A 26,130-nucleotide genomic window follows, 5' to 3' on the forward strand; every position below is an offset into this window, starting at 1 on the left:
ATGCTAGGCAATGACCATCTAATCACTGCCCCATGACAGCCAATCGTATTACTGTCTCTGAACTCCCCATATCAACATCCATGGGGTTAGCATTTATCTGAAACTCATTGAACTTGCCACATAAACACAGTGGCTACAGCAGTAAAAAAAAAGTCAGAGGTAGAGATACTGTGGTAACTCACTCCTGACTCCCCAAAGCCTGTCCAACATCTACAAGAGACAAATCGGGAGTGTGCTAGAAAATTCCTCACTTGCCTGAATGAGTGCAGCACCAACAACTCTCCAAGAAGCTTTACAACACCTACAACACTTGATTACACTACATCCACAAGCATCCACTCCCTCTACCACCGATGCTCAGTAGCATTATCTACAAGATGCACTGCAGAAATTCACAAAGACCGTACCTTCCAAACCAATGATCACTTCCATCTAGAAGGACAAGGGCAGCAGATCCATGTGAACACAATCACCAAGTTCCCCTCCAAGTCACTCACCATCCTGACTGAGAAATCTCTGTTGGGTCAAAATCCTGAAATCCATTCCCTCAGGGCATTACAAGTTAACCTACATGCAGCAGTTCAAGAATGCAGGTCAACACCAGCTTCTCAAGGGCAATTACGGATGGCCGGTTTAAAAAAATTCTGGCCAGTCAGCTCAGATCCCAAGAGCAAATTAAAAAAAAACTTGTCACTAGACCATTGGTAATTGATTATCTTTCCAGGGAACAAGAGTCTAACCAAAATGTGGTCCTGTGCGATAATGTAATAAACAGGTTTGGACATACTTGGGCCACCAACAAACAACATTATAAGGAATTGTGAAAGAAACTGTGAAAAGTTATCATCTGGAAATATTTTACTTGCAGAATCTTCTCAGCATATAACATCTGTGTCAATTTGTGCTTGGAGAAATCACAAGACTTGTGCATAGTTTCAAACACAGGAGAGGATGAATTCTTGGATCTTCTTAATGGTCCTACTATTCCACACATGGGACAGCGGGCAACAGTACTCCTCCTTCAGGCATTAGTGATGTTCCAAAACTTTGGTCAGAAGTTTGTTCAATCTGCTGACCATTGGTCGGGGATCATCATTTAGTCCTGCAGCAATCATGGCGTTATCATAAATCTGAAAGAAAGCAAGCCTGTGGTCACATTTAGATAGTCCTTTCAAACAATCACTACCATTGAATGTGCCTTTGCTGTTTTCTTCAAAGATGAAAACTTATTCCAAACAAATATACAAAGGAAAAATAAACAAAGAACTAACTGCGAATGCTAGAAATCGGAAACAAAATCAAATTGCTGGAAAAACTCAGCAGCTCTGGTAGCATCCGTGGAGAGGAAGCAGAGCTAATGTTTTGGTTCCAATGACTCTTCTTCAAAACAGATATCTATGATCATGCATTCAGGCACATGCTACCAATTTGATCGTTACACAAACATGTAAAATAGAGTTTACAAGACAAATGTTTAAAGCTTCATTGTAAGCTTTGGGCATTTGACAACTCATCCTGATGTGGCGATTGTACCCCATCTGGAGAACTGTGTGTTGTTCTTTGTTGCCCTTGATTGTCCTGCTACTGATTATAGTTACTCAATGTCATCAGTCATGTGCATTCATCCTCACACTCTTCATGCATGGTTGGTGTGCCAAACATTGGTCAGAACTGGCTTATATTCTTTCACAATGTAGCACCATAATAAGTAATGATTGTATGATCAGCACTGCGTGTCTATTTCAGGAGAATATAAATACATCTGTTAAAAATATGATTTTTTTCAACACACACACCATCCAGTAAAGTTTCGGTACATCTCTATCTGCTCATTTGTCACGTCTCTCTTTCATTCTCCTCTATATTTGAAGAATGTCCTGAATCTCAAAATGGTTAGACTATAGCTCAATGACTGTGTGACTGGCTGCTGAGCAATCAGGGTTTGCACTTACCGTCTGAACATAATGTGTTGGGGATATTTCTTTTTCCATTGATATTGCATGAAAATGCAGCATTGCAATGCAAAAATCTTGATATGTTGTCTGTTATTTAGTGAATATTGATTTGACAGTGTATACCATGTGTTCCACACATCCTTCCAGCACGATTAATGAAATACAAGTCATCCCCAGTTGGTACACGTGCATTGAAATAATTTGCCAGGAAAGCAGTTTGCAACAGATTATTTCTAATGGCTTATGATCAAGTTTCAATGGTGAATATCTTGTCAAATATGTATAAGTAATAATACAAAAAAAAACTGCATGATGCCAAATTCCAAAGCCAATGTCTTGTGGTTGTACAGATGGCATGGCTTTTGAATAAAGGCAACAGCGATTTTGTCTTTCAAATAGCATGTGTCTAGTCCTTTCTGCAGTACATCCACTTCACAAATTGTAGCTTTCTTGGGGTCTTAGAATGCAGTAGGCAAGAGATTGCTGACAGAACATTTGAGAGAATCAAAAACGCATCGGTGGTTAACTTGCCACATTTAGAAGATACTCTTCTTGAGCGAATCTCTCAATGATACCATGTTTGCAAAGTTGAGAATATACAGTGAGAGGAAATTTAAAAATGTGAAGCAACATCATAAACCCTCTAACATGTGGGGTAGGTATTTGTTTAACATCCTCAATCTTACTTGCATTGGGACAGACTTTATGGGCAGAGAAAATAGATCCAAGCAGTTTATCTGGATGATGTTGATCTAGCACTTTTGACTGTCAAATATTCGTCCTTGCAATGACACTGCTGTCATCAGTAGGTGACGGTTGTGACTACAGTCTGATTTTCTCTCACCATGGCTGTAATATTGTCAGCTACGCAAAAACAACCACACACACTTAAGAATATCCACCTGTCCACAATTCTGCCTCATGAACTTTGCACTGTACTATTTAAGCTGTGTGGTCCTAACTCCATGTCATGCAGATTAAAATCTGGTCCCTTTTTAAGATGAATTTGCAGTTGCTGTTCTGACAAAATATTACGTATCAATAGCTTGGAACACAGCATTTTAGCACCCAGCTTCCATACTGCACTGCATTGGCTTTGAACAAGATGTACAGCACTGAAACAGAACCTTCAGTCTAACCTGCCCATGCCAATCTTATTCTTAAATTGTGTTAAAAAAGATGCCTTTTAAGTGTTGTAATTGCACCCACCTCTACCACTTCCTCTGGCAGTTCACTCCATACACGCAACACCTTCTGCATGAAAAAGCTGCCCCTTTGATTCCTTTCAAATCTTTTCCCTCTCACTTCAAACTGATGCCTTCTAGTTTTGGACTCATTTACCCTGGGAAGATTCTGACTATTCACTCTATCCATGCAGTCACGATTTCATAAAGTTCTATAAAGTCACCCCATTGCCTCCGACACCACAGAGAAAATAGCCCCAGCCTATTCAGCCTCCCACTTCTGCTCAAACCATCCAACCCTGGCCACATCCATGTAAGTCTCTTCTGAACCCTTCCAAGTTCCACAATATCTTTCCTATAGCAGGGAGAGGAGAATTGAACGCAGTATTCCAGAAGTGGCCTAACCAATGTCCTGTACAGCTGCAACATGATCTCAACTCCTACATTCAATGGACTGACCAATAAAGGCAAGTATACCAAATCTTTCTTCACTACCCTGTCTACCTGTGACTCCACTTTCAAGGAACTATGAACCTGCACTTCATCCAGCTTCACACTATTAACCTGCACTTCAAGGTCTTTTTGATCAGCAACACTCCCCAGGACTTTACCATTAAATATGTAAGTCCTGCCCTGATTTGCCCTACTGGGCAGGACTGATATACTTAGGACAATATACGTATCGAATGAACTGCCAGAGGAAGGTACGTCCACAGCTGGTACAATTATAACTTTTAAAAGTCATCTGGATGGGTCAATGCATAGGAAGGGTTTAGAGGGATACAAGTCTTTAAAGAGCTTCAATTCCAATCAAAGAGAATTTGGCAGTTTTCTGAGATCTGTACAACTGTACTCACAGAAACAAATGCTACTGAAAGCTAAGAATTTCTTCCTTTGACTGAATTCTCTTATCTGCTGCCATCGGTTGGTTTTCAATTAGTTGCCCATGAGAAGGTGTTAGTGGAAGCACAGTGATATTGCTCCAAGTCTGGATGGTGCGTGACTTGGAGGGGAACCTGTAGGTGGCTTTGGCTGCTGTTGTCCTTCTAGGTGATCAAAGGTGGAAAATACGAGGAGGCGTGACCACAGTGCAGTGCAATCATCCCATGTGCACCCTTTTACTCACTGCTCTGCAGAGGAGAGAAATAAACCCCAAACACACTAGCATTCTACTCCTTACTCTCCTTCCCACTACCCCCACCGACCCCAAAACAGTATTAACACTTTTCCTTACAACTATGCACCAGCAGTTTGTAATATAAGTGGTATAGCACAAAAGGAAACATGCCTATCAAAATGTCTAGTTGTTTACTTCCTGCAGTCCTGACTTCTACCAGTACAGACACTGCATCACTACTTTACTCAGCACACCATCTCCACCACGTGGCAGATACTGCAGAAATGACAACAGTGCAAAATATGCACAAGATAAGACATCTGTTTCACCAATTCATGACAGTCTCAATGGCTACAGTACTCGATTTTTTAAAAAACACTGTTTAGTGTGACGTGCACTGAGCTCCTTTAAATCAAGGCACGTTTTCTGGAAAAAAGAAAACAATTTTCTTAGGCAAGCTCCCGGTATGAATGCAAAGGCAGGATGCATAAATGCTTAACAAAAAGGCACTTAGGCTCCCCAATGCACTGACAGATCATCCAGGGAGATAAATCACAGTGTCACCTATTTTTGGATGAACCAGAACGCCAAGTTTGCTTTGCCCCAGCTTCCTTTCTGGTCTCAACAATGCTTCTCTCACTTGACTTCACCTGATGAAGGAGCAGCGCTCCAAAAGCTTGTGGTCTGAAATAAACCCATCAGACTGTAACTTGCTGTCACGTGCCTTCTGACTTTGACTCAAAAGGTCATGGGTCTGAATCCCTATCTACAGATCTGAGCACCAGGACATCACTGAAGCAATGCTATGATTTTAGATCAGTACCAAATGAGCTCTGCATTGAGCATGGCTCAGTGCCAAGACAACACAGCACTGTTGGAGGGGCAATATCAAGGAGGTGCCACAATGTTGGACTGGCATTATTGAAGGAGAAATGCACTGTCGAATAGATAATATAGAGTGACCCTGTGTTAGAGAGATGCACCTCTTTTGGACAGTAAATTAAACAAAAGCCAATATCCCACCCCTGCGAAATTCAATAGCTTCTCCCTGCAAAAGCAGACCAGAAGGATGTTGAGCTCTGGGATCATGTTCATAATCCTGTCTGTTGCCCTTTAATGCTGCCACTGAACTCACTAACATTATCACTGGCACAGTATCAAGGCAGATCAATACTCGGAGTGACTGGGTATTTGAACTGAGACATTTGCTCACCTGATCAAGCAGTAGTTGAGCTAGTTCTGTATTCTGGCCTCGTAATTCATTCAGCTTCTTTATCAGAGTGTGACTGAAACAACACATGGACAGATTAAATAATGAGTGCAATCTTCACAATTCCAAAATAACCATGATCTGTGTTTGAAATTTGTGCTGGAAAGGGGCCTGAAGAAATAGAGATATTGAGAGAGGTGAAACACACAAGGGCTGGAGGAGGGAACAGTGCAAAAAGGGATAAAACACCACAAAGGGAAATGTCACCATGGAAGACAGATGGATGGAGATGCAGGTAATAGGTATCCAGTCGTACGTTACATATTCACATGGGGGAGGTGATGGCCTAGTGGAACTATCTATTGCTGGACTGTTAATCCAGAGGGCCAGATAATGTTCTGGGGGCCTGAGTTCAAATCCTGACACAGCAGACGGTGGAATGTGAATTCAATAAATATCCTGAATTAAGTATCTAATAATGACCGTGAATTCATTGTCGATTATTAGAAAAACCCATCTGGTTCACTAATGCCCTTTAGGGAAGGAAACTGCCATCCTTACCTGGTCCGGCCTACATGTGACTCCAGACCCACAGCAATGTGGTTGACTCTCAATGGTCTTCTGGGCAATTAGGGATTGGTAATAAATGTTGCCTAGCCAGTGACGTCCTCATCCCGTGAATGAATAAAGGAAGCTAGTATTATGAATTATATGAGTAGCAACTAAAGACACACAGACACCAATGTATCGCACTCAGGCTCTGTCACCTCACCTTCTCTCCCAGGGTATTTATTTGTGCAGAACCTGGGTGCACTCCTCTTCCACACTCTGCCCCTGTCTACATGATCTGGTCTGGCACAGGCCACTAACTCACCTTGCATTAATTTCCAGTGTTGGCTGCAGGATCTGTGCCCGTTCCTCACTGGACTTGGCAAGCTGCTGCGTGCGCAGGAAATGCCGTGCAGCTCCCATCTCCAGCACAGTAACCATGGCAGGGTGAGTATCCAAACGTGGAGTCAACTGGTTAACAAAGGAGAGAAAACATGTATTGGTTTCGTGACACAACCTAATTTAAGAGACAGACTGAGGTCCTAATGGAACAATCACTCTCAGCATGCTGACCAAAAATTAGGCTTCCCACTTTCCAGCCCTCTCCCTACCCAAGATTATGTGTCCTCAGTTAACTTTTGAACGTTCTTGCCCAATACTGTCAAAATTGGCCTTCCTCAATTTTAGACCTTTAACTTTCAGACAGATCCGGTCTATCTATTTTCAGAAGTCTGTTCGGGCCCACAGAGTACACACTGACCATCCAAAGCCGAACTATTTCCAAAGCCCCACATTTACTTTGGCTATCCCACCTAATCTGAACATCTTTGAACTGTAGGAGGAAACTGCAGCACCCAGAGGAAACCCATGGATTCATGGGAAGAACGTGCAAACTCTACGCGGGTAGTCACCAGAGGCTGGAATCAAACCAGAGTCCTGAAGCTGTCATGCAGCAGTGCTAACAACTGTGCTGGAAAGTGGCAAAGCAAACATAATCTGAAACTGAGAAAGACAACATATTTGGTAAGGCTAAAGCATGGGAACACAAAATAAATGCTAGAATATAAGTGCAGAAGATAGGAGGTTCCTTAAGATTGCATACCCAGAGGTGCCCAAAAGTAGAAGAGGTTGATAAATGTGTTCAGAAGGCATTGGGGATCTAGGTACAGGACGGAAAAATAGTGAATGATAAGAGTCATATAAAATTATAGGCCATAACACCATAGTTAGACTACTGTGTACAGAGTTTCTCATTGCATTACACAAAGTATGTGACAGCATCAGACAGTGTAAAGTAGATTTATGAGGATGTTGCCAAGAATGGAGGATTTTAACTGAGGTCAGATTAGATCGGCTGGGGTTGCTTAATTTGGGCCAGCAGTGGCTGAGGGGAGATCTAATCAAGTATAAAATTGTTCAGAGATTGGATACAGTGGAAAAGGCAAGCTTATTTCTCTTAGCAAAGAGTTTACTAACCAGGGAGAATAGTTTTAAAGTAATTAATAGAAAGATTAGATGGGAGTTGTGTGGAAATCTTTTCATCCAAACAGCGATGGCTGTCTGCAACTAACCACCCCAAAGGGCTGTAGAGGGAGAAACCTTTGTCACATTTTAAAAATATTGGATAAGCAGGTGAATTACTGAACGAGGGTTGTTAAGTGCAATCAATTAAAAAGTGCTTTTCTGACCATCAGTGCCACAACAGATCCAACAATCACCTGTGCTGCTAATTTTCAGTCTTCGCGTGGCACGATAATCTTGCTGTATACACTCAGATGAAGAAAAGCTGCTTGATTAAGGTTTTAGCTGATGATACTGCTCAAGAATAACGACATTAACTTTGGCTGTTATAGTCTGCCATATGCTTTAGTGTTCAGGGTTGGTCCTGCACACAATGTCAAACTGGAGCACTCAGCATCATTAACCTGAAGTAGCTCCCTGACTCCTCTATCTCTAAGCAGGAAGAGACGCCTATTACAGTCAAGAGGGAATGCACTTGAACATGTATTTAAATTTTGGTGTGTTAAGAATCAGAGAAAGGGAACAATGAGAAACAGGAGGAAGTTCACTGAAGGAAAACATAGCGTATCCAGGACACAGTGAATAGGGGGAAAAAAAAGCACCCCAAGCCTGTTCCAGCATTCAATTACATTATGGCTGGTCTGTATCTTGACATCATCCACATATATTCCTCAGCACTCTTGGCTAACAAAATTTGGTAAATCTTGCATTTAAAGTTAATAAAAGTGATAACATCTACTGTTTGGGGGATGTGAATGCTGCTAAGGAAGCTAGTAATTTCACCTTCAAGGTGGCGTTTATTTGCCTTCTGAAACTGTTGCAGTCCATGTGGTGCAGGTTCATTGCTGTAAGAAATGGAATTCCAAGATATGACCTGGTGATATGGAAGGATTAGTGATAGTTCCAAGTTAGAATGACAAGTGACTTGGTGTAAAACCTGCAGCTTGTGGTATTTCCATATGCCTTTTGACAGATGATAGAGACAGCTGATTTGAAAGGGCCTTGGATGAATTACTGCAACACATCTTGCGATGTTACACACTAACTGCCACTGTGCAATGGCGATGGAGGGAGTTAATGTTGAAGGTAGCAAAAAGGGTGCTAAACAAGCGGTTTGTGATATCTGGTTGTGGAGTGGGTGTTGAGTTTCTCGTGCTGTTGTTGAAGCTGCACCAAATCAGGCAAGTGGGAAGTATTCAATTACACACCTGACTTGTGGATGCTGGAAAGGCTTTGGGGAGTCAAGAGGCAGTTATCTGTCGCAGAATTCCTAGCTTCTAACTTGGTCTTGAGGCCGCAACATTTATGTATTTGCCCAGTTAAGTTTCTAGTTGGTAGTAACCCTTGAAGTTGATGATAGAGCAATCAGCAACATTAATCACACTGAACAGGAAGGAAAATGGCTGGATTTTCTCTTGTTGGAGGTGATCCTTATCTGGCACGAATCCAACATGAATGCTAGGTGCAACTTACCAGCTCAAACCTAAATGCTGTCCAGATTTTGCTACAGCTAAGCATGAGTTGCTTTAATATCTGAGTTGTCATAATTGTGCAATGTTCAGGACCAATCATTGAATATTACCACTTCTGTCCTTCTGAAGGAAGGAGGTCGTCGATAAAGCAGCTGAAGACCTAGGACATTATCTGAGGACCTCCTACTGCAATGTCCTGAGGCTCAGACGATTTAACTCAAACAACCACTAGCAGAGAGCTCTGCACATTTACGGGTCTAACGGGAAGAGAAATTTCCTGACATCGCTCCTGCATGACCTGATTTTATTTTAAGATTTTCACACAGCCCAAGGCTCCTCCATTAGCAGGATAGGTTTCCATCTACCTGTTCACTTTCAAAACACTAAAAACCTCAATGAACTCACTCTTTGTCCTTCTATATCCCCGAGAATCCAAGTGCAGTTCATGTAATCTCTTTAGGGTATGTCTAAAAAAAATTGGAAACAGCTCTAATGCCTTCCATGGTTGGGTACATGCAGCAAGACCATGGCATAATCAAAGGAATCACTAGATAGGTCACTCTTGACATTGTCCATTACAGAAAAGGATTCACGAGGACTGAAACAAACACTAGTTCAGGACTTACCGTTCAGAGAATTCACCTCAGTCCCTTTGAAAATGATGTGCTAACATGGCAGTTTTTGAATATTACCTTAATGTTTGCCACTCGTTCTCCAAGTGCATTCCTCATCCATGCCACTAGCTCCTCAGATTCTGACTCAGACAGGCGCTCTGATGCTGTAAAAGGCAAGACAGTCAGTGGAACACTAGCAGTGACAAAGTTACTGAAGTAAAATGATTAGAGAAACAATGTTTTCTGTAGTTTACTCATTGTTTTGTTCTGATGGCTTCATATTTAATTATGCTTATGCACTTGAACTTGAAGGATTGTTGCGATACCTGGATGTTTAAAAAGGACTCAATAAAAGAAAAGTAGAAATTTGTTTAAACAAGGCATTTCTTGAAGGCCACATATTTCAGATAACTGTTGACCTTGGTCATTCGGATTCATTTTAGGGAGTACACCTGACTGTTTTTAAAACGAGGTTTTATGACATTTTGTTTGATTAGTATTTTGCAGGTTGGGGATGATTGGGAAAACCTATTGTGTCTCCTGTTACTGAAGCGCCTTTGTGAATCCAGTATGAAATCTAATTGTTCTCATCCTTTATTTCCCTTCAGAAATATCAAACAAGTGTTTTCTCTTAAAATGAATCGCTGCAGAGTGATGGAGATGGTAGGAACAGCCGATGCTGGACAATCTGAGATTACACGGTGTGAAGCTGGATGAACACAGCATCAGAGGAGCAGGAAAGTTTGCCGTTTTGGGTCGAGATCCTTTTCAGAAAATAATAACATTTCCTGAAGAGGGGTCTTGACCCGAAACGTTAAGCTTTCCTGCTCCTCTGATGCTGCTTGGCCTGCTGCGTTCATCCAGCTTCACGCTGCAGAGTGATACCTGTTTTTTCCCGGCCATTCCTGTATCAAATGGGTGAGAGCAGATCTGTGATTATGTAGGAGAATACACATTTATTATTTTCAAACTTCAAACGGTATGTTTTAACTAGTCCTGCAGCTTTGCGGAAAAAGTCATATACTGAATTTATTACAAATCAATAATTTTGTGCTTATTAAAGAAACCTGGTTGATTGATCCTTTATTTTAAGTCTAATATAGAGAAAGTATATGAATGGCCATACATGAAGCTGGATAAAACAATTAGATTGTTGTCGAAACACAGAGTATGGGACTAAAGAAAGATGTCTTAGTCATAGGAGGTGTTTTAAACTGTCTCTTCATCTATTTTTCCAGACTGAAGCGGCTTCTGGCACCTCCTGGCAATAGAACAGAAACCCAGTGGATGGGAAAGTGACAAGAGTGAAAAGGAAGTGGCACACTTACACACATAGACGTATAGTGACAGAGAGACATAGAAATAAAATGTTACTGTTTGCTCACAGCAGGATTAATCATTAGATGCGGGTCCAAGTCAGTCTAAACTCTACTTCAAGACATTGTACCTGGCCTGTTGTCCTCAAACTTCTCCTCCTTATAATGATCTACCACAATGTCAGTCTCTACAGAAATCAGCTTTTTCCTGTCAAATTCCCGTAAATGTAGTAGAGTCAATTCATCAAACTGGTCGTAGCAAAACAGAACCTGTCGCAAGCAAACAGGAAAAGCACAAGCTAAGGTTAAAAATGCTCACAAAGTATGGCACTGATATACTCAGTTGAAATATAAAACAAACCTCAGTTCTCTAGCTGCTTCAGTGCATAAGTGCATCCATGAGGTAACCATTCAAACCAAATGGAAAAATTCCAAGCAACTCCCTGGACTTTATGGGGAGATTAAACCCATTGGGGCATGGGATTGGGGATGTTGGGGGTGGTGTGGAAAACTAGATAGATCCACAATCTGTTGTGTTGAGACCCTCACGTGATGCTTAGCTAACAAAGGAATGGGGTGGCACGGTGGCTCAGTGGTTAGCACTGCTGCCTCACAGCACCAGGGAAACGGGTTCAATTCCACCCTCGGGCGTCTGTGTGGAGTTTGCACATTCTCCACGTGTCTGCATGGGTTTCCTCTAGGTGCTCCGATTTCCTTCCACAATCCAAAGATGTGCAGGCTGGGTGGACTGGCCATGCTAAATTGCTCGTAGTGTTCAGGAGTGTGTAGATTAGGTGTGTTATAGGTGAATGGGTTGGGGTGGGTGCTCTGAGGGTCCGTGTGGACTTGCTGGGCCAAAGGGCCTGTTCCCACACTGCAGGGATTCTATGATTCTATGAATGATGGGTGAGAACAGCTTACATGGAAGAGCAAAAACAAAGTATCAATTTGCTGAAGGTGAACACCGGTTTTCTTTTTGATTTATGCTGTCAGTGCAGATTTGAGTGCTGATGGAAATCTATTTGGTAAAACAAACAATATCAAAGAAATCTAATAAGATATGCTGACACCCAACATTAGACACAACATTCAAGAACAGTGAGGGGAACAATAACAGGCAAATGTTTGGAAACTCTCGTCCCTCTTCCTCACCTCCATTTCCTTCTTCTTCATGGCTTCGAAGTATGGCGAATGTTCTGCCAGATGACGATTTGGGGCACACAAATAATAAATATTTCGGCTCCCTGCTTTCATTCGACTGGCATACTCAGGTAGACTGGTCATCTGACCTGCCGGCAGCACAGATGATTCAAATCTCAGCAGCTTTCCAATATCTTCCTAGATACACAAGAGAGTCAGTTAAAATACAACTCAGCCAAAATTTATAAAGTCAGCCTCAATGGCCTCAAGAACAGATTAAATCGATACAAAACCATAAAACCTGAATTATGCAGAATAGGAGACTCAAGCTGTTTTGACAACCAAAGTATTGTTGAGCAGTATCCTGAGCTGGGTTGAGTCCCACACATTTGATCTGTGAGACACCCAAGCAAGCACAGAATCCAGATTTGTAAAATCAGAAAACTATTACAAGAACAGGAGAGCATGCTGCCCATCATGCCCGTGACCACTTTTTGGATTGCTGGCTCTCAACTCCCAATTATTTTTCTCCTTAAAATAATCTTGTCCTCAGCCACTCCTTATGGAAGGATGTTGTTAAAATTTAGGGAGTGCAGAAGTTTCTGTGCTGTATAATTCTATAAGGATGTTGCCAGTGTTGGAGGGCTTGAGTCATAGGGAGAGGCTGAATAGGCTGGAGCTTTTTGTTTTAAAAACACTGGAGAGTCAGAAGCTAAGGTGTCACCTCAGATTTATACAATCATGAGGGGGGAATAATAGCCAAGGTCTTTGTCCTAGGGTGGAGGTGTCCAAAACTAGAGGGCACAGGTTTAAGATGAGAGGGGAAAGACTTAAAAAGGACCTGAGGGGTAACTTTGTCACACACCATGTGAACGTATAACACGAGCTGCCAGAGGAAGTAGTGGAGGCCGGTACAATTACAACATGTAAAAGGCGTTTGCAGGGTTTAGAGGGACATAGGTCAAATGCTGGCAAATGGGAGCAAGTCAGAGTGGATGAGTTGGATTAAAGGGCCTGTTTCCATGCTGTATGACTAACATCTTCCCTGCATTTCCCTACTTAGTTCCCTAGAATTTTATTAGTTTATATGAGATCTGCTCTCATTCTTCTAAACTCCAGTGAGTAAAGTCCTAACTGATCCACTCTCATATTATAGGTCAGTCCAGCTATCCCAGGAAGCAGTTTGGCAAACATTTGTTGCACTCCATACCAGAACATCTTTCCTCAGATAATGTGTTCAAAACTGCACACGACATTCTCAGTGTGGTCTCATCAAGGCCCTTGCATTAAGGCATCCTGCTGCTGTTTTCGAATCTTTTTGCTATGAAGGCCAATATACCATTTTCCTTCTTCACTGCCTACTATACCTGCATGCTTACTTTTCAGCGAATGATGTACAAGGACACCTGGATCTCACTACACCTCTCTGTTTCCCAATTGCAGAACATTTGCCCACTCTCTACCCGCTCAAATTCTGTACAATACTTCGGTGAGACCACACTAGGAGCACAGTACATAAGTTTTGGTTTCCACATGCAAGTTTATACATGTACTGAAGGCTCAGAACCTACAATTAGAGAAGGACTAAATTGAGCCTGTAGTTTTTTGGAATTTGGAAGAATGAGATGTGATCTTGCTGAAACCTACAAAATTTGACGGAAGCTTGACAAAGTAGACACTAGGAAGTTTTGTTCCCCCCACCTTGGGCTGATTAATGCACAGCAAGAGGACACAGCTTCAGAATAAGGAAGTTAATCATTTAGGAATTAGAAAAAAAAATTCACTCAAAAAGGTTTAGAATTCTTTGCCTCAGTGGGTTGAAATTTTGGCCCTACAATCACATACAAATCACCTGTACACACAGAGACTTCTACTCAAAGAAGGGCTGAAAAGTCATTTCGAAAGTACACATCCCTCCACCATACAAAATCAAATCAGGAATTTCAGTCATTCCTAACCAGCGACGAATCAAGAGCTCAAGCCAGCAAACCTTCACATCCTGCTCAGTAGTTGTCACAATTCCCTCACGCAAGAACAATCCATAATCCTCATAAAACTTCATGAACTTTTCAGGCTCTTTTTTCCCCTGGTCCAGGAAGAATTTGATGAGTCGTTGTTGCAGAACATCCCGCAGCTTCCTGCAGACAACAACGAAAATCTTTTGAGTTACACATCAGCCCCAACTGTGTGGCTGAATTGCTTCTTTTCTGGGTAAATTCATTAAACAAGGGAGGGAAGCCAAGTTCTCCCAGTCTGACTTCAGCCTATAATCATTCAGCAGAGGGCAGCAGTGAGAGCCCTAAAACTTGTAATTTTTCATAAACCAAAGTTAACCCTAACTTTTCAGCACTAAAGCCCAAAACTTTCAGAACCAACGAATAAAACTGGGGATGAAATGTATATTGTTGCCACATTACAAAATGATTAAATGCTGGATAATTAATTACTAAAATTTCTTTAGTATTGCTGACTTTCATGATATTTCATAGAAAATGCTAATTTTGGATTTGGGCCCAAATCAAACACACGTGCCAAACCCTTGAAAATATTACTCGTTAGAAGGCAATCCCATGACTTCTAGAGTAGAAAAAATTACTTTTACATAAATACACATCATTTATAGAATAAAGGTCACCCTGGAGCAACTAACAGACTGGAATCTACTCAAGGACTTCACAGATCAAACAATACTCTGGATATTATTTCCTTCCAGGACAGAACAGCCTGCTTGATTCACGATCCATTGACTCCTTAATTCACCAGCACACAAGCGGTTGAAGCATATGCTGTACACATTCCAACCCTGCGTACCTGATGAGCACACTCTCCTGTAGCAGCTCTCTGCTGAGATTCAGTGGGATATCTTCACTGTCAACAACACCTACAAGCAAAGGAAATGGTATGAAAAACCATGTTTAGTAGCCCTGATTAGCAGATAACTGACTAGAATCAAACTTTAATCACTATAGCGAGGCATTGTAGACAGGGCAGGTTTAGGCTGCTACAGTCACTGTAAAAGACATTGGACTTTTTATTTAAGATAATAAGATAATAAATTCAGAAATTTTCTGAAGAAGATCCTAGACCTGAAACTTCAGCTTTCCTGCTTCTCTGATGCTACTGTTCATCCAGCTCTACACTTTGTAATCTTAGATTCTCCAGCATCAGCAGGTCCCACTATCTTTGGAATTTTTATTTGTTGGTTTTAGACCACAGACTGGCACTGAGATTACTGAAAGGAATAACTGAGGAGGGGAGGGGGGGTGAAAAAGCTGCTGGGTATAAATATTTAGAAGGACGGAAAATAGTTATCATTAGGCATGATATTGCTCAAATATCAACAAAAATTTCCACCCGTACTCAAGATCCTGGCAAAGAATTAAAATCCCAGTGAGGGTCCTGGGACAGGAAATCTCTACAGGTCACGGTAAATTCCTCAGTGATGGTCCTGGGATGAAGGGAAGTCCCCAGAAAGCCAAATTTTATGCGTCTCCCTGTAATCCATGCTTTGCAATGATTTGTTCCATGGTATGAAAATGATGATGCTTGTACTCCAAAATACATATGTGAAGACGTGACGTGCAGTATCGGTGAGCTAATCTTCAGACAAGAAAGGCAGATAACACAATGTTGGGTTGAAGGATAAAGGGGCAGGCAGATAGCAAGTTGGTAATAACGTTGCTCTGACTGAGACATTCAATGAACAGTAGTTGACACTTAGACTCTAGTAATGGATCGGACAAGGTATCAAATGCACGACACTCACCACGTAGAAATCGGAGCCACTTGGGTAGAATGTCAGTGGCTTTAGTTTGAATCAACACTTTCCGGCTGTACAATGCCACACTGGACCCCAACTCTCTGCTCACATCAAACATACTCGGCTTCTACATAACCAGAGAAAAATATCTAATAGGATTATAAATGTAACCCCCAGTCCTTGACACCATAATGTCAACCCCGAACATTCCGTTTACCCTCAGCCCTAGATAATGCATTCCCCAATCCACCTCAGATACCATCCCCACACCCTGGCACCCCATCCAACCCTGCACCTTCTGGCAGCCTTGACTGAGGACTCCACATCCCCGATCTTCTCTTTGCCTTCACTTGCTGTTTCTCTCTGTCCACCACCAAAAATGACCAAGGCGTGCCCCTCCACCCATGGACATTGCAACCGCAATCTTCGATAACAACCCCAATCCAATCCTTGCCTAACTTCTTCATGCTCGCTTATTTGACAGTCATCAAAATCTGCTAAAATAACTGCTCAATTTGTTTGTTTTTCCATAAGTAATCTCCATATCCAGGCAACACATTTGGAATGCAGGCTGTATTGCTGGAGGTGCATAAAATCTTATGTGGCATTATTCAAAGAATGAAGAGGCTTTGTCTCCATTATCCTAGGCAATATTTGTCCTCAACCACAGGTATTAAATTGTACCTGGCAATTACTACATTGCTGTTTGTGGGATTTTTGCTTCATGCAAATTAGCAGTGTTTCCTACATTACAGCAGAAAGGGCTGCATGGACAATAATGTACTTTGGCACATTTGAGTTTAAGGATATTATTAAAATGCAAGCTTTTCATTTTTGCCGTATACACGGCCAACAGTCTTAACAATGCCCTAATGAACAGCAGTTTTAGATAACTAACCAGCTCTGCACTATCTTTGCTGGACAGAAGAAGAAATTTATAACCAGTTCTAGGACAATTTCTTTCCTGCCATCATTAGACTGATTGAATTGACTCTCTAGCTTCAAATAATGGTGATCTTGCTTTGCGCACCTCCTGTACAGTGTAACCTGTATGTTTTGCTCTGTCTAAGCACCCTATTATCTGTAAGTCCTTGATTGCTATGATCTGTCTGCTTGCAAAACAAAGCTTTTCACTGTACTTAATGATTACAGTAAATCAAATCAAAGACACGAGCCATCCAAAACAACACTCACCATGTCTGGCACATAGAAGATACTGCGAATGTTGAGTGGGGCATCAGTGCAATAGTGGAGGATGTACCGTGGTTTGTCATATGCCTTTGCAACATAGCGGTAGAATTCCTCATGCTGCCATTCACTGATCTCCTTTGGATCCATCATCCACAGAGCCTTAGTGGAAATCATTTTCTCAAATTAATCAACCAAGTAAATCCATCAGTCAGTCCAATTCTCTAGTAATAAATTCCAAAAACTGGAGCCCCAAATCAACTACATCAATTACTCACTGCCTTCAACTCATCAGCCAATCTCTAACACATCCCACTGGGGTTTATGTTTACAGCCCAGCAGTACTGCCACTTTTGTAAATCAGCCTGGCATTCTCTCATCTGATTCAACAGCATTGTCTGCTTCACAAAATCGTCCATTGTTCCATACAGCACAGTCCGCTTTCTGTAGACAGTAAGTACAACGGATTCTGGAGACTAGTCAATAAATGTGGAACACAAAAAGCACAGCTGGTCAGATAGCATCCAAGGAACAGGAAAGTCACTGTGTCAGGCTGAAAGCCTTCGTCATGACTAGGGAGGGAGACGACAGCCCAGAAATAAAGAGGGAGGAGGGTGGGGGTGAGGTGAGGATAGGTGAGGTGGAGATATGTGAATGCAGGTAGTGGGAATTGCAGTTGGTCAGTGGGAAGGACGAAATGGATAAGTGAGTAGGAAGATGGACAGGTGGGGGGGAGGATTTTGAAGCTGGTGAAGTCAATATTCACGCCATTGGGCTGTAAGCTCCGAAGGCGAAATGTGGCGTGTTATTCCTCCAGTTTACGTTTGGCCTCACCCCAACAGAGGAGGCAGCTGAGGATAGACATGACACCAGGGAGTTAAAGTTAGTGGCAACCAGAAGGCCTAGTTGGTGGGTGTGCTCCACAAACTGGTCGTGGAGTTTTTGTCTCGTCTCCCCGGTATAGAGGAGACCACATCGGGAGCAACAGATTCAGTAGATGAGGTTAGGTAAAGTGCAGGTGAATCTCCGCCAGATCTGTAAGGATTGTTTGGGGCCTTGGATGGAGGTGGGGGGGCGGGGGGGGGGGGGGGGGGGGATGTGCAGGGGCAAGTGAGCACCTCCTGTGGTTGCAGGGAACAGTACCGGGTGTGGTGGAGAGGGTTGGTGGGGAGTGTGGAGCTGACGAGGGATTTGCGGAGTGAACAATCCCTGAAGAAAGAGGACAGGGTGGGGAGGGAAATATATTTTTGGTGGTGGCTCTGATTGTTACTAGCAGCAATGTCAGAGGATAATGCACTGCATTTGGAAGTTGGTGGGGTGGTATGTGATGACCAAGGGGACTCTGTCCTTATTTTTGTTGATGGGGAAGAGGGTTTGAGGGCAGAAGCACAGGAAATGGGGGAGATGCAGTTGAGGGCATCCTTAATAACAGATGGGTAGAAACTACGGTCTCTAAAGAAAGAGGATATCTGGCAGGACCTGGAGGAGAATGTCTTACCCCGGGAGTACATGCTGCAGAGGAATCGAAAATACGGGATAAAATTTTTTGTAAGGGAGTGGGTGAGGAGGAGTCAGTAGTTTGAAATGAATGTCAGTGGTGAGTCAGTTACTGGAGATGAAAAGGTCCAGGAAGAGGAGGGAGGTGTTAGAAATGGTCCAGGTGAATCTGAGGGCTCAGCAGAAGGTGTTGGTGAAGTTGATGAACTGTTCAAGCTCCTTGTGGGAGCACGAGGCAGCACCTGTATAGTCCTCAATATAGCAGAAAAAGATGTAAGGGATGGTGCCAGTGTAGTTATTGAAGAGAGACTGTCCCACGAGTCCTAAAAACAGGCAGGCATAGCTTGGGCCCATGTGGTGCCCAAAGCTACCCCTCTGGTTTGTAGGAAGTGGGAGGACTCAAAGGACAAATTGTTGAGCGTGAGAACCAATTCCGCCAAGTGAATGGAAGTGTCAGTGGTGAACTGGGTGGGCCTTCAGGAGAGGATGAAGCAGAGGACTTTTAGGCCATCCTCATAAGGGATGCAGGTCCACGGGGTCTGAATTCCATGGTCAAGATGAGTTGTTGGGGACCAGGAAATTGAAAATTTTGGCAAGGTGCAGGATGTGGGTTGTGTCCCGAACGTAGGAGGTGAGTTCCTTGACCAAAGGGGAAAGAACTGAGTCAAGGTAAGAGGAGAAGAGCTTGGGGGGCAGAAGTAGGCACAGAAAATGGATCGACCAGGGCAGTCGGGTTTATGGATCTTGAGTAGGAGCTAGTTCTCCAACCCTGCACTGCCCACTTCTATCTCCTACTCAAGATCCTCCAGTTACCATGCACTTTAACTCCCCCTCCCACTCCCTTGGTGACATGTCCAACCTTGGCCTCATCCATTGTCAGAGTGAGGACAAACATAAAACTGGAGGAACAACACCCTATATTTTGCTTCATAGTATACAGTCCAATGGCCTGAATGTTGACTTCACCAGATAAAAACTGAAAGAACTGTAGATGCTGTAAATCAGGAACAAGATCAGGAGCGGCATGGTGGCTCAGTGGTTGGCACTGCAGCCTCACAGCGCCAGGGACCCGGGTTCAATTCCAGCCTTCGGCGATTGTCTGTGCGGAGTTTGCACATTCTCGTGTCTGCGTGGGTTTCCTCCGGGTGCTCCGGTTTCCTCCCACAGTCCAAAGATGTGCAGGCTAGGTGGATTGGCCATGCTAAATTGCCCGTAGTGTTCAGAGGTGTGTGGGTTACAGGGGAATGGGTCTGGGTGGGATGCTTCAAGGGGCGGTGTGGACTTGTTGGGCTGAAGGGCCTGTTCCCACACTGGGGATCTCATCAAAAACAGAAGTTTTTGAAAAAACTCAGCAGGTCTGGCAGCATCTGTGAAGAAAAAGTCAGAGTTAACATTTCAGGTCCGGTGACCCGTCCTCAGAACTCGACTTCACCAGCTTCAAAATCTCTCCACTCCCAACTGGTCCATCTTCTTACTAACCTGTCCACTCCACCCTTCCCACTGACCAACCAGAATACCCTCCTAGCCCCATCCACCTATCCTGCCCCTGCCCCCACCCCGGGGCCTCCACCCTCTGTTTATTTCTGGGCTGCCTCCACCCCCTCCCCAGGCCTGATGAAGAGTTTCAGCCCAAAACATTGACTGCTCCTCAGATGCTGTCTGATCAGCTGTGCATTTCCAGCTCCAAATTTATTGACAGTCTACTTTCTACTCAAACTGGGTAAAGAGTCCTCATCATCTACTAACCTGAAGTGTATTCAATCGGCGTCCATTCAGGTAGATTGGAAATCCAACAAAGTTGCTGTATTTGTTCACCACATCTGGAATACAAACCACGTGCAGAGTTATACTTGTTCACCAGTTCAATTGCAGCTGCTATTATAACAGACGCAGGAACTTACTCCGCACTATCCTGCCTTAATGGTCAATAACAAATTCCTTCAACATTTACTTGATTGCTCCATCCACCCAAGTGCTAGCTCTGACATGATCACACTGGAATGCAATTCTCCATGACAGAAGATCATCAAAACTTTAAAGCACAGAAAGTCATTCAATTCGTCCTGCCTGTGCCTCTTTGAAAGAATTGTCATGTATAATCTCAAATCTCGGTTTTTTATCTACAACAATGCAAGTTTGACTTCCTCAGGAACTTGTTCAAATCCATTTCCAAATTATTTATGGGTTTGGTTTCCACCATCTTTACAAGCCCATCATTCCAAATTCCAAAAACTCTTAAGATCCTCTATAAATTATTTTAAATTGATGGCCTTTTGTTATTAACATACCACAAAACCTCTCATCATTCTGAAATTCTCCATTCAATCACCTCTTGGCTATCTCACAGTCTGTCAAGTTTTGTGTAAATTTAATCAAAGAACACAGTAATAGAAAGAAAGAAATGGCAACAAATAGTAGAATAATCGCACCAAGTTGGATTCTGCACACAGCACCTTTGGTTTCTGCGCTTAACCTACAGCAGTATTTTTTTTTACTTCTCACCTCTAACCCGATCTTCACTTGCAAACTCTTGGCAATCTTTCTTCAAATGAATAACAATCTTGGTTCCTGGTTTCACCCCAGTGGCTTCAGCAATTTCATACATCCCAGAGCTGGAGGTACAGATAGTTGTCCAATCAGCAAAGCAGCTTCAGTATGAGTCTGTAAAATACTCTATTCATGCACCACTCCACCAAACTCTCACAAAACTCTCCCACCTCCTTCCCATCCTCAAAACTTTTGAATGCAGACTCATTCTGTTCCCAAAATCCCAATGTGGCCCTTAGAGACAACCCATGCCCTCCCACATTCCCGCACAGCCCTCATGTCAGAGCTCCTTTCCTGCAGCCTCCCACCCCCCCATTACACTACAAATCTTGTACAGTGGGTGTACCTACACTACAAACGTTGGTGGCTCATGGCAGTGGCATACCACCACCATATTAAGTCCAATTAGGAATGGGCAATAAATGCTGGTATTGTCAGCAAGCTTCACATCCTGTGAGCAAATTAATTTTATTCAGCCCAACCCATATCACCAGGTTCTTCTCAAGTTGAGGACGGCCTTTTCTATAAACTGTTGGCATTAGAGAGTGCAGTTTCCTCACCCATCAGAAGCCCATTTATATGCTGTGCTGTCATTCGCTGCTGCCTGTGTGTACACCTCCACTTTATCAGCCACCATGAACACAGAGTAGAATCCAACTCCAAACTGTCCGATGATCCCAGCACTAGCCTCTGCTTGGTTCTGTAAGGCCTCCAAGAAAGCCTAAAATCAAGAATGAAAAGAGAATCTGTTAAGGCAACATTTGAGGAAATCAATCAAATACATTCAAAGGTTCTTACCTGGAATCAAACAAACAAGGTGAGCAATTGGGTACAATATGCACAACTTACCAAATGATACAGCATAAAAGGAGACCCATTGTGTCTGCCTGTATTAGTTCTTTGCAAGAACTTACTCAATTCGCCCCAACTTCCTTGGTCTTTCCCCATACCCTTAAAAATTGCTCCTTCTCAATTAGTTATCCATAGTTCCCTTACAAAGTTAATATCAAAGCATTGCCCTTTTAGTCAGGACGTACCAGATCACACATCATTGTGAATAACCTCCCCCATCTCTGATGAAGGGTCTAGGCCCGAAACGTCAGCTTCTGTGCTCTTAAGATGCTGCTTGGCCTGCTGTGTTCATCCAGCTCTACACTTTGTTAACTGTGAATAAGAAGTCTGACCTCCCCTCCTGGAGATAGCAAGAACTGCAAATGCTGGAGTGAGAAGTAACACTGTGCGGAGCTGGAGCAACACAGCAGGCCAGGTAGCATCAGAGGAGCAGGAAAGTTGATGTTTCGGGTTGGGACCCTTCTTCAGAAATTTCTGAAGAAGGGTCCCGACATGAAACATCAACATTCCCGCCTCTCTGGTGCTGCCTGGCCTGCTGTGTTCCTCCAGCTTTACACTGTGTTACCTCTGACCTTCCCCTCTGCTCCTTTCAAATATACAATATTAAACATTGTGCAAAATATATTCAATTCCAATGAAAAGGAGCATCACAGGCTGAAGAATACCCCATCGGTCCATCGTTAGGCAGCTGACAAAATGACACTTAAAAGCTAAGTCATAGCTTGAAAGGTCTCAGATTCAATATATTCAGCCATGCAGCTGCTTTCAATACAGGCAGAGGTGCTATACTGCCTTTAATGTTGTGGGGTGTGTTATGTGGGGATAGTTGTGTAGAGGAAGCGTGGATACCTATTCCCAGACACTATCCTTTTCAAAACACAGTGAGGCAGGACTAGGCCAGAGTGTGAACACCCATGATTGAAAAACCAAAACAGCTCATCACCAGGCTTGCAAGCCTCGAATAGTTATGATTATGATTATGAAATGGCAGCCCAGGATGGCTGCTGCCAATACTAGGTAGCATAGAAACAGAAGGTGAAGACATTGGAGCGGAGGTAGAAGGAGATGACCCATGGCTTGAGAAAAGGTAAAGAAAATGAATGAACAAATTCTAGAATTTTCCAACCTTGGATCCCGAACGTGCGATGGTTCCAAGGTTCTCAGTTAGTTCCTCCCTGGTCATCCCTATGCCAGTGTCCTGTGAGGGGACAAAATACAATAACAGCACATTGAAACCAGAGGTTCAAGGCCAGAATTACTTATCTCAGTATTCGTCTGTATTAGGAACTGTGTTATACAAAATCTATCTTGAAAGGCTGAGTGCTGTAGTGCTATTCCCAATCAGACGAAACAGTTTCTCCGTACTGACACTGTTCATCGGTTTCAGTATCTCAATCTTTCAATTAGATCACTCCTCAACAAAGAAAAAATTTTGGAACGAGGTTATATAGCCTGGCCTGATAATTTAATCCTTTCAGCCCAAGTACAGTATTGGTGAATCTTTGCAGATTCACTCTCCAGGCATAACATCTCATTGAGTATAAATGGAAAATATTCAGTGCGTTCAGAAGGTCTGGCAGCATCTACAGAGTGAGAAAAACAGCATTAACATTTTGATACAATAATCATTCATTAGAACAGGCTGCCAGAACTTACAGCCTGTGTTTCTCTCTTTAGATACTGCAAAACTTACTGAATATTCTCAGCAATATTCCACCAGAATACATGAACATCAACTAGCCACAAAAAGACATGACCCACTATCACTCATATCCTTACATACAGATGAGGAAGGACACCTCTTTGATTGGGACAACACATCCATCCTACGACAAGCCAAACAGAGACACGCACGAGAATTCCTAGAAGCATGGCATTCCAACCGGAACTCCATCAACAAACACACTGGCTCCAAATCAATCTACCATACCCTGAGAAAAAGAACAGGAAATGACATCACCAACCCAAGGAAACCTAACCAGATAAATAGAAAGCGGGACATAACACCAGTGCTTCGTCGGAGGCTCACTGTTGATGTTACCTAGAATGGTGACGAAATGTCTGAAAACTAACCTTCCAGCTCAGCGAGCAAACTCACATCCAGATTCTCAGCAATTTTTGTTTCTAGTTTAGACTTCCAGAATCCACAGTAAATTGCTATTATATTAAACATTTCTCAAGATTGAGCGCCCAAGTAGACACCAGATGGGGTCTTACCAAGGATCTGTACAACTGCAGCATTACAAAAGAAAGAAAATATTTTTTTCTTTATTCATTTACAGGATGAGGGTGTTGCTGGTCAGGCAGCATTTGTTGCCCATCCCCAATTGCCCAGAGGGCAGATAAGAGTCAACCACATTGCTGTGGGTCTGGAGTCACATGTAGGCCAGACCAGGTAAGAATGGCAGTTTCCTTCCTGAAAGGGCATTAGTGACCCAGAAGGGTTTTTCCATCAATTGGCAATGGATTCACGGTCATCATTAGACTCTTAATTCCAGATCTTTTTAATTGAATTCAAATTCCACCATCTGCCATGGCGGAATTCGAACCTGGGTTCCCAGAATGTTGTCTCGTCTCTGATTTAACAGTTCAGCGATAACACCACTAGGCCAAAATCTCCCCCCAAGGCTGTCCTTACCTGGATGGTTAAGGTACCCTTCTTTGTATCACTCTGTAGATGAAGTTCCAGTGGTGTCTGGTCTTGGCCACTGCTCACCAGTTTATGACGCAGCTTTTCAAGCGCATCACTTCCATTGGATATCAACTCACGAATAAATACCTATAAGAAATTAGGGGATAGTAACAGGATTTTTAAAAAAAAGGAATCGTGCTAAGGGAATTCTCTGAGATCCAGGACAATCTAAAATTACAATAATGAAATCAGTCAGGCACTGTACGTTATTTATTTTTTTTTGTAAATCTTAGGAAGCAAGTCAGATTTTTAATTTCTTACCTCCTTTTCAGAGTACAATGACCGGGCAACAATATCCAGAAGCTTCTTTGTTTCTGCCTGAAACTCATGTTTGGAAAAAGAACCTGGGGAGGGGAGAGTGGTTGGGGGAAGAAAAAGGATAATGCTCAAGAGAGATGCAGCAGCAAATGGGTTACAAACAAAAAGACCTGAGAAGCTGATTTTGTTCTCCTTACAGCAGAGACATTTAGGAGAAATTTAACAAAAATGTTTAAAATGATGCAGGTTTTAAGAGGTGTTGTTACTTTAACAAAACTTTACTTTAACAAAAAAGAGGACACAAAATTTGTCTGACTTAAGATCATTGAGAAAGAGCCTAGGCAGGGAAAATAAAAAAGATTTTAAATGCAGTGATTTACAATTATTGCAGTGAAGCTGTTATTTCTGTTACCTACAATAACTGAATGGAACTCCTTCGAAGGGAAGAGGAAATAAATTAAATAAAAATAACTAAAACAGACACTTCTTTCTCTATAATGGGATGTAGGCATCACTGGCAAAGCCACCCTTGTTTCCCATCTCTAATTGGCCTTAAGGTGGTAAAGATGAGTCACCTGCTGGAAAAGGTGTATTCCATCTTGTGTAAGAACTCCCACAGCACTGCTGGGAAGGGAATCACAGGACATTAATGCAGTATCATTGAAGTGTTAGCATACTTCCAAGTCAGGATGGAATGGAGCTCTGTCGGTCTTTGTGATCCCTTGTGTCTTCTACCCTTGTCCTTCCAAGAAGTACAGGTACAAAGTGGTTTGGGGTGGGTTGCTGAAGTATAACATGTACATGGGGCACAATACTACCACCATGCGCCACAGTGAGAGAGGAACTGGGTTTTCAGTTGGTGGATGAGTTGCCACTCAAATGGGCACTTTCGTCAAGCTTCTTGAGTGTTGCTGGAGATGCACTTTTCCCAGTATGTGGTGAGTATTCCATCACACCCCTCATTTGTACCTTGTGGATGGTGGGCAGGTGAGTAGCTTGCCATAGGGTTCCCAGACTCTTCCTTGTTCTTGGTCACAATATTAACATAACTGATACAGTTCAGCTTCTGCTCAATGGGTGTTGATACTGGGAAATATACTGAGCTCAATTCCATTGAATGCCATGAGAAAATGTTGAGAATATCTCTTGTTGAAGATGGTCATTGACTGCTTTAAATGTTACTTGCCCCTCTTTCTTAAGTCTGAAATAAGTCTTGCTGCACAGTGACACATATGCTTTAAGGAGTTGTGAATGATGA

General features: G+C 42.7%; 1 protein-coding gene across 1 annotated transcript in view; it reads right to left on the reverse strand.

Moving 5' to 3' along the window:
• Window positions 1-840: 840 nt before the first annotated feature.
• trap1 (TNF receptor-associated protein 1) overlaps window positions 841-26,130 on the reverse strand; it is a 30,199-nt gene continuing 4,909 nt past the window's right edge. Inside the window, exons 3-18 of the mRNA XM_059654048.1 lie at window positions 24,876-24,958; window positions 24,561-24,701; window positions 23,049-23,120; window positions 21,631-21,791; window positions 21,026-21,135; window positions 20,270-20,343; window positions 17,033-17,188; window positions 15,845-15,965; window positions 14,890-14,959; window positions 14,069-14,216; window positions 12,091-12,276; window positions 11,070-11,208; window positions 9,701-9,786; window positions 6,341-6,486; window positions 5,470-5,542; window positions 841-1,130 (exon numbers count right to left, since the gene is read on the reverse strand). Coding sequence (XP_059510031.1) covers window positions 1,029-1,130; window positions 5,470-5,542; window positions 6,341-6,486; window positions 9,701-9,786; window positions 11,070-11,208; window positions 12,091-12,276; window positions 14,069-14,216; window positions 14,890-14,959; window positions 15,845-15,965; window positions 17,033-17,188; window positions 20,270-20,343; window positions 21,026-21,135; window positions 21,631-21,791; window positions 23,049-23,120; window positions 24,561-24,701; window positions 24,876-24,958 — 1,868 coding nt within the window. The 3' untranslated portion in view covers window positions 841-1,028. The remainder of the gene's footprint in view (window positions 1,131-5,469; window positions 5,543-6,340; window positions 6,487-9,700; window positions 9,787-11,069; window positions 11,209-12,090; window positions 12,277-14,068; window positions 14,217-14,889; window positions 14,960-15,844; window positions 15,966-17,032; window positions 17,189-20,269; window positions 20,344-21,025; window positions 21,136-21,630; window positions 21,792-23,048; window positions 23,121-24,560; window positions 24,702-24,875; window positions 24,959-26,130) is intronic.

Source organism: Stegostoma tigrinum, chromosome 23 (genome assembly GCF_030684315.1).
Source record: "Stegostoma tigrinum isolate sSteTig4 chromosome 23, sSteTig4.hap1, whole genome shotgun sequence".
NCBI classification, from domain to species: Eukaryota; Metazoa; Chordata; class Chondrichthyes; order Orectolobiformes; family Stegostomatidae; genus Stegostoma; species Stegostoma tigrinum.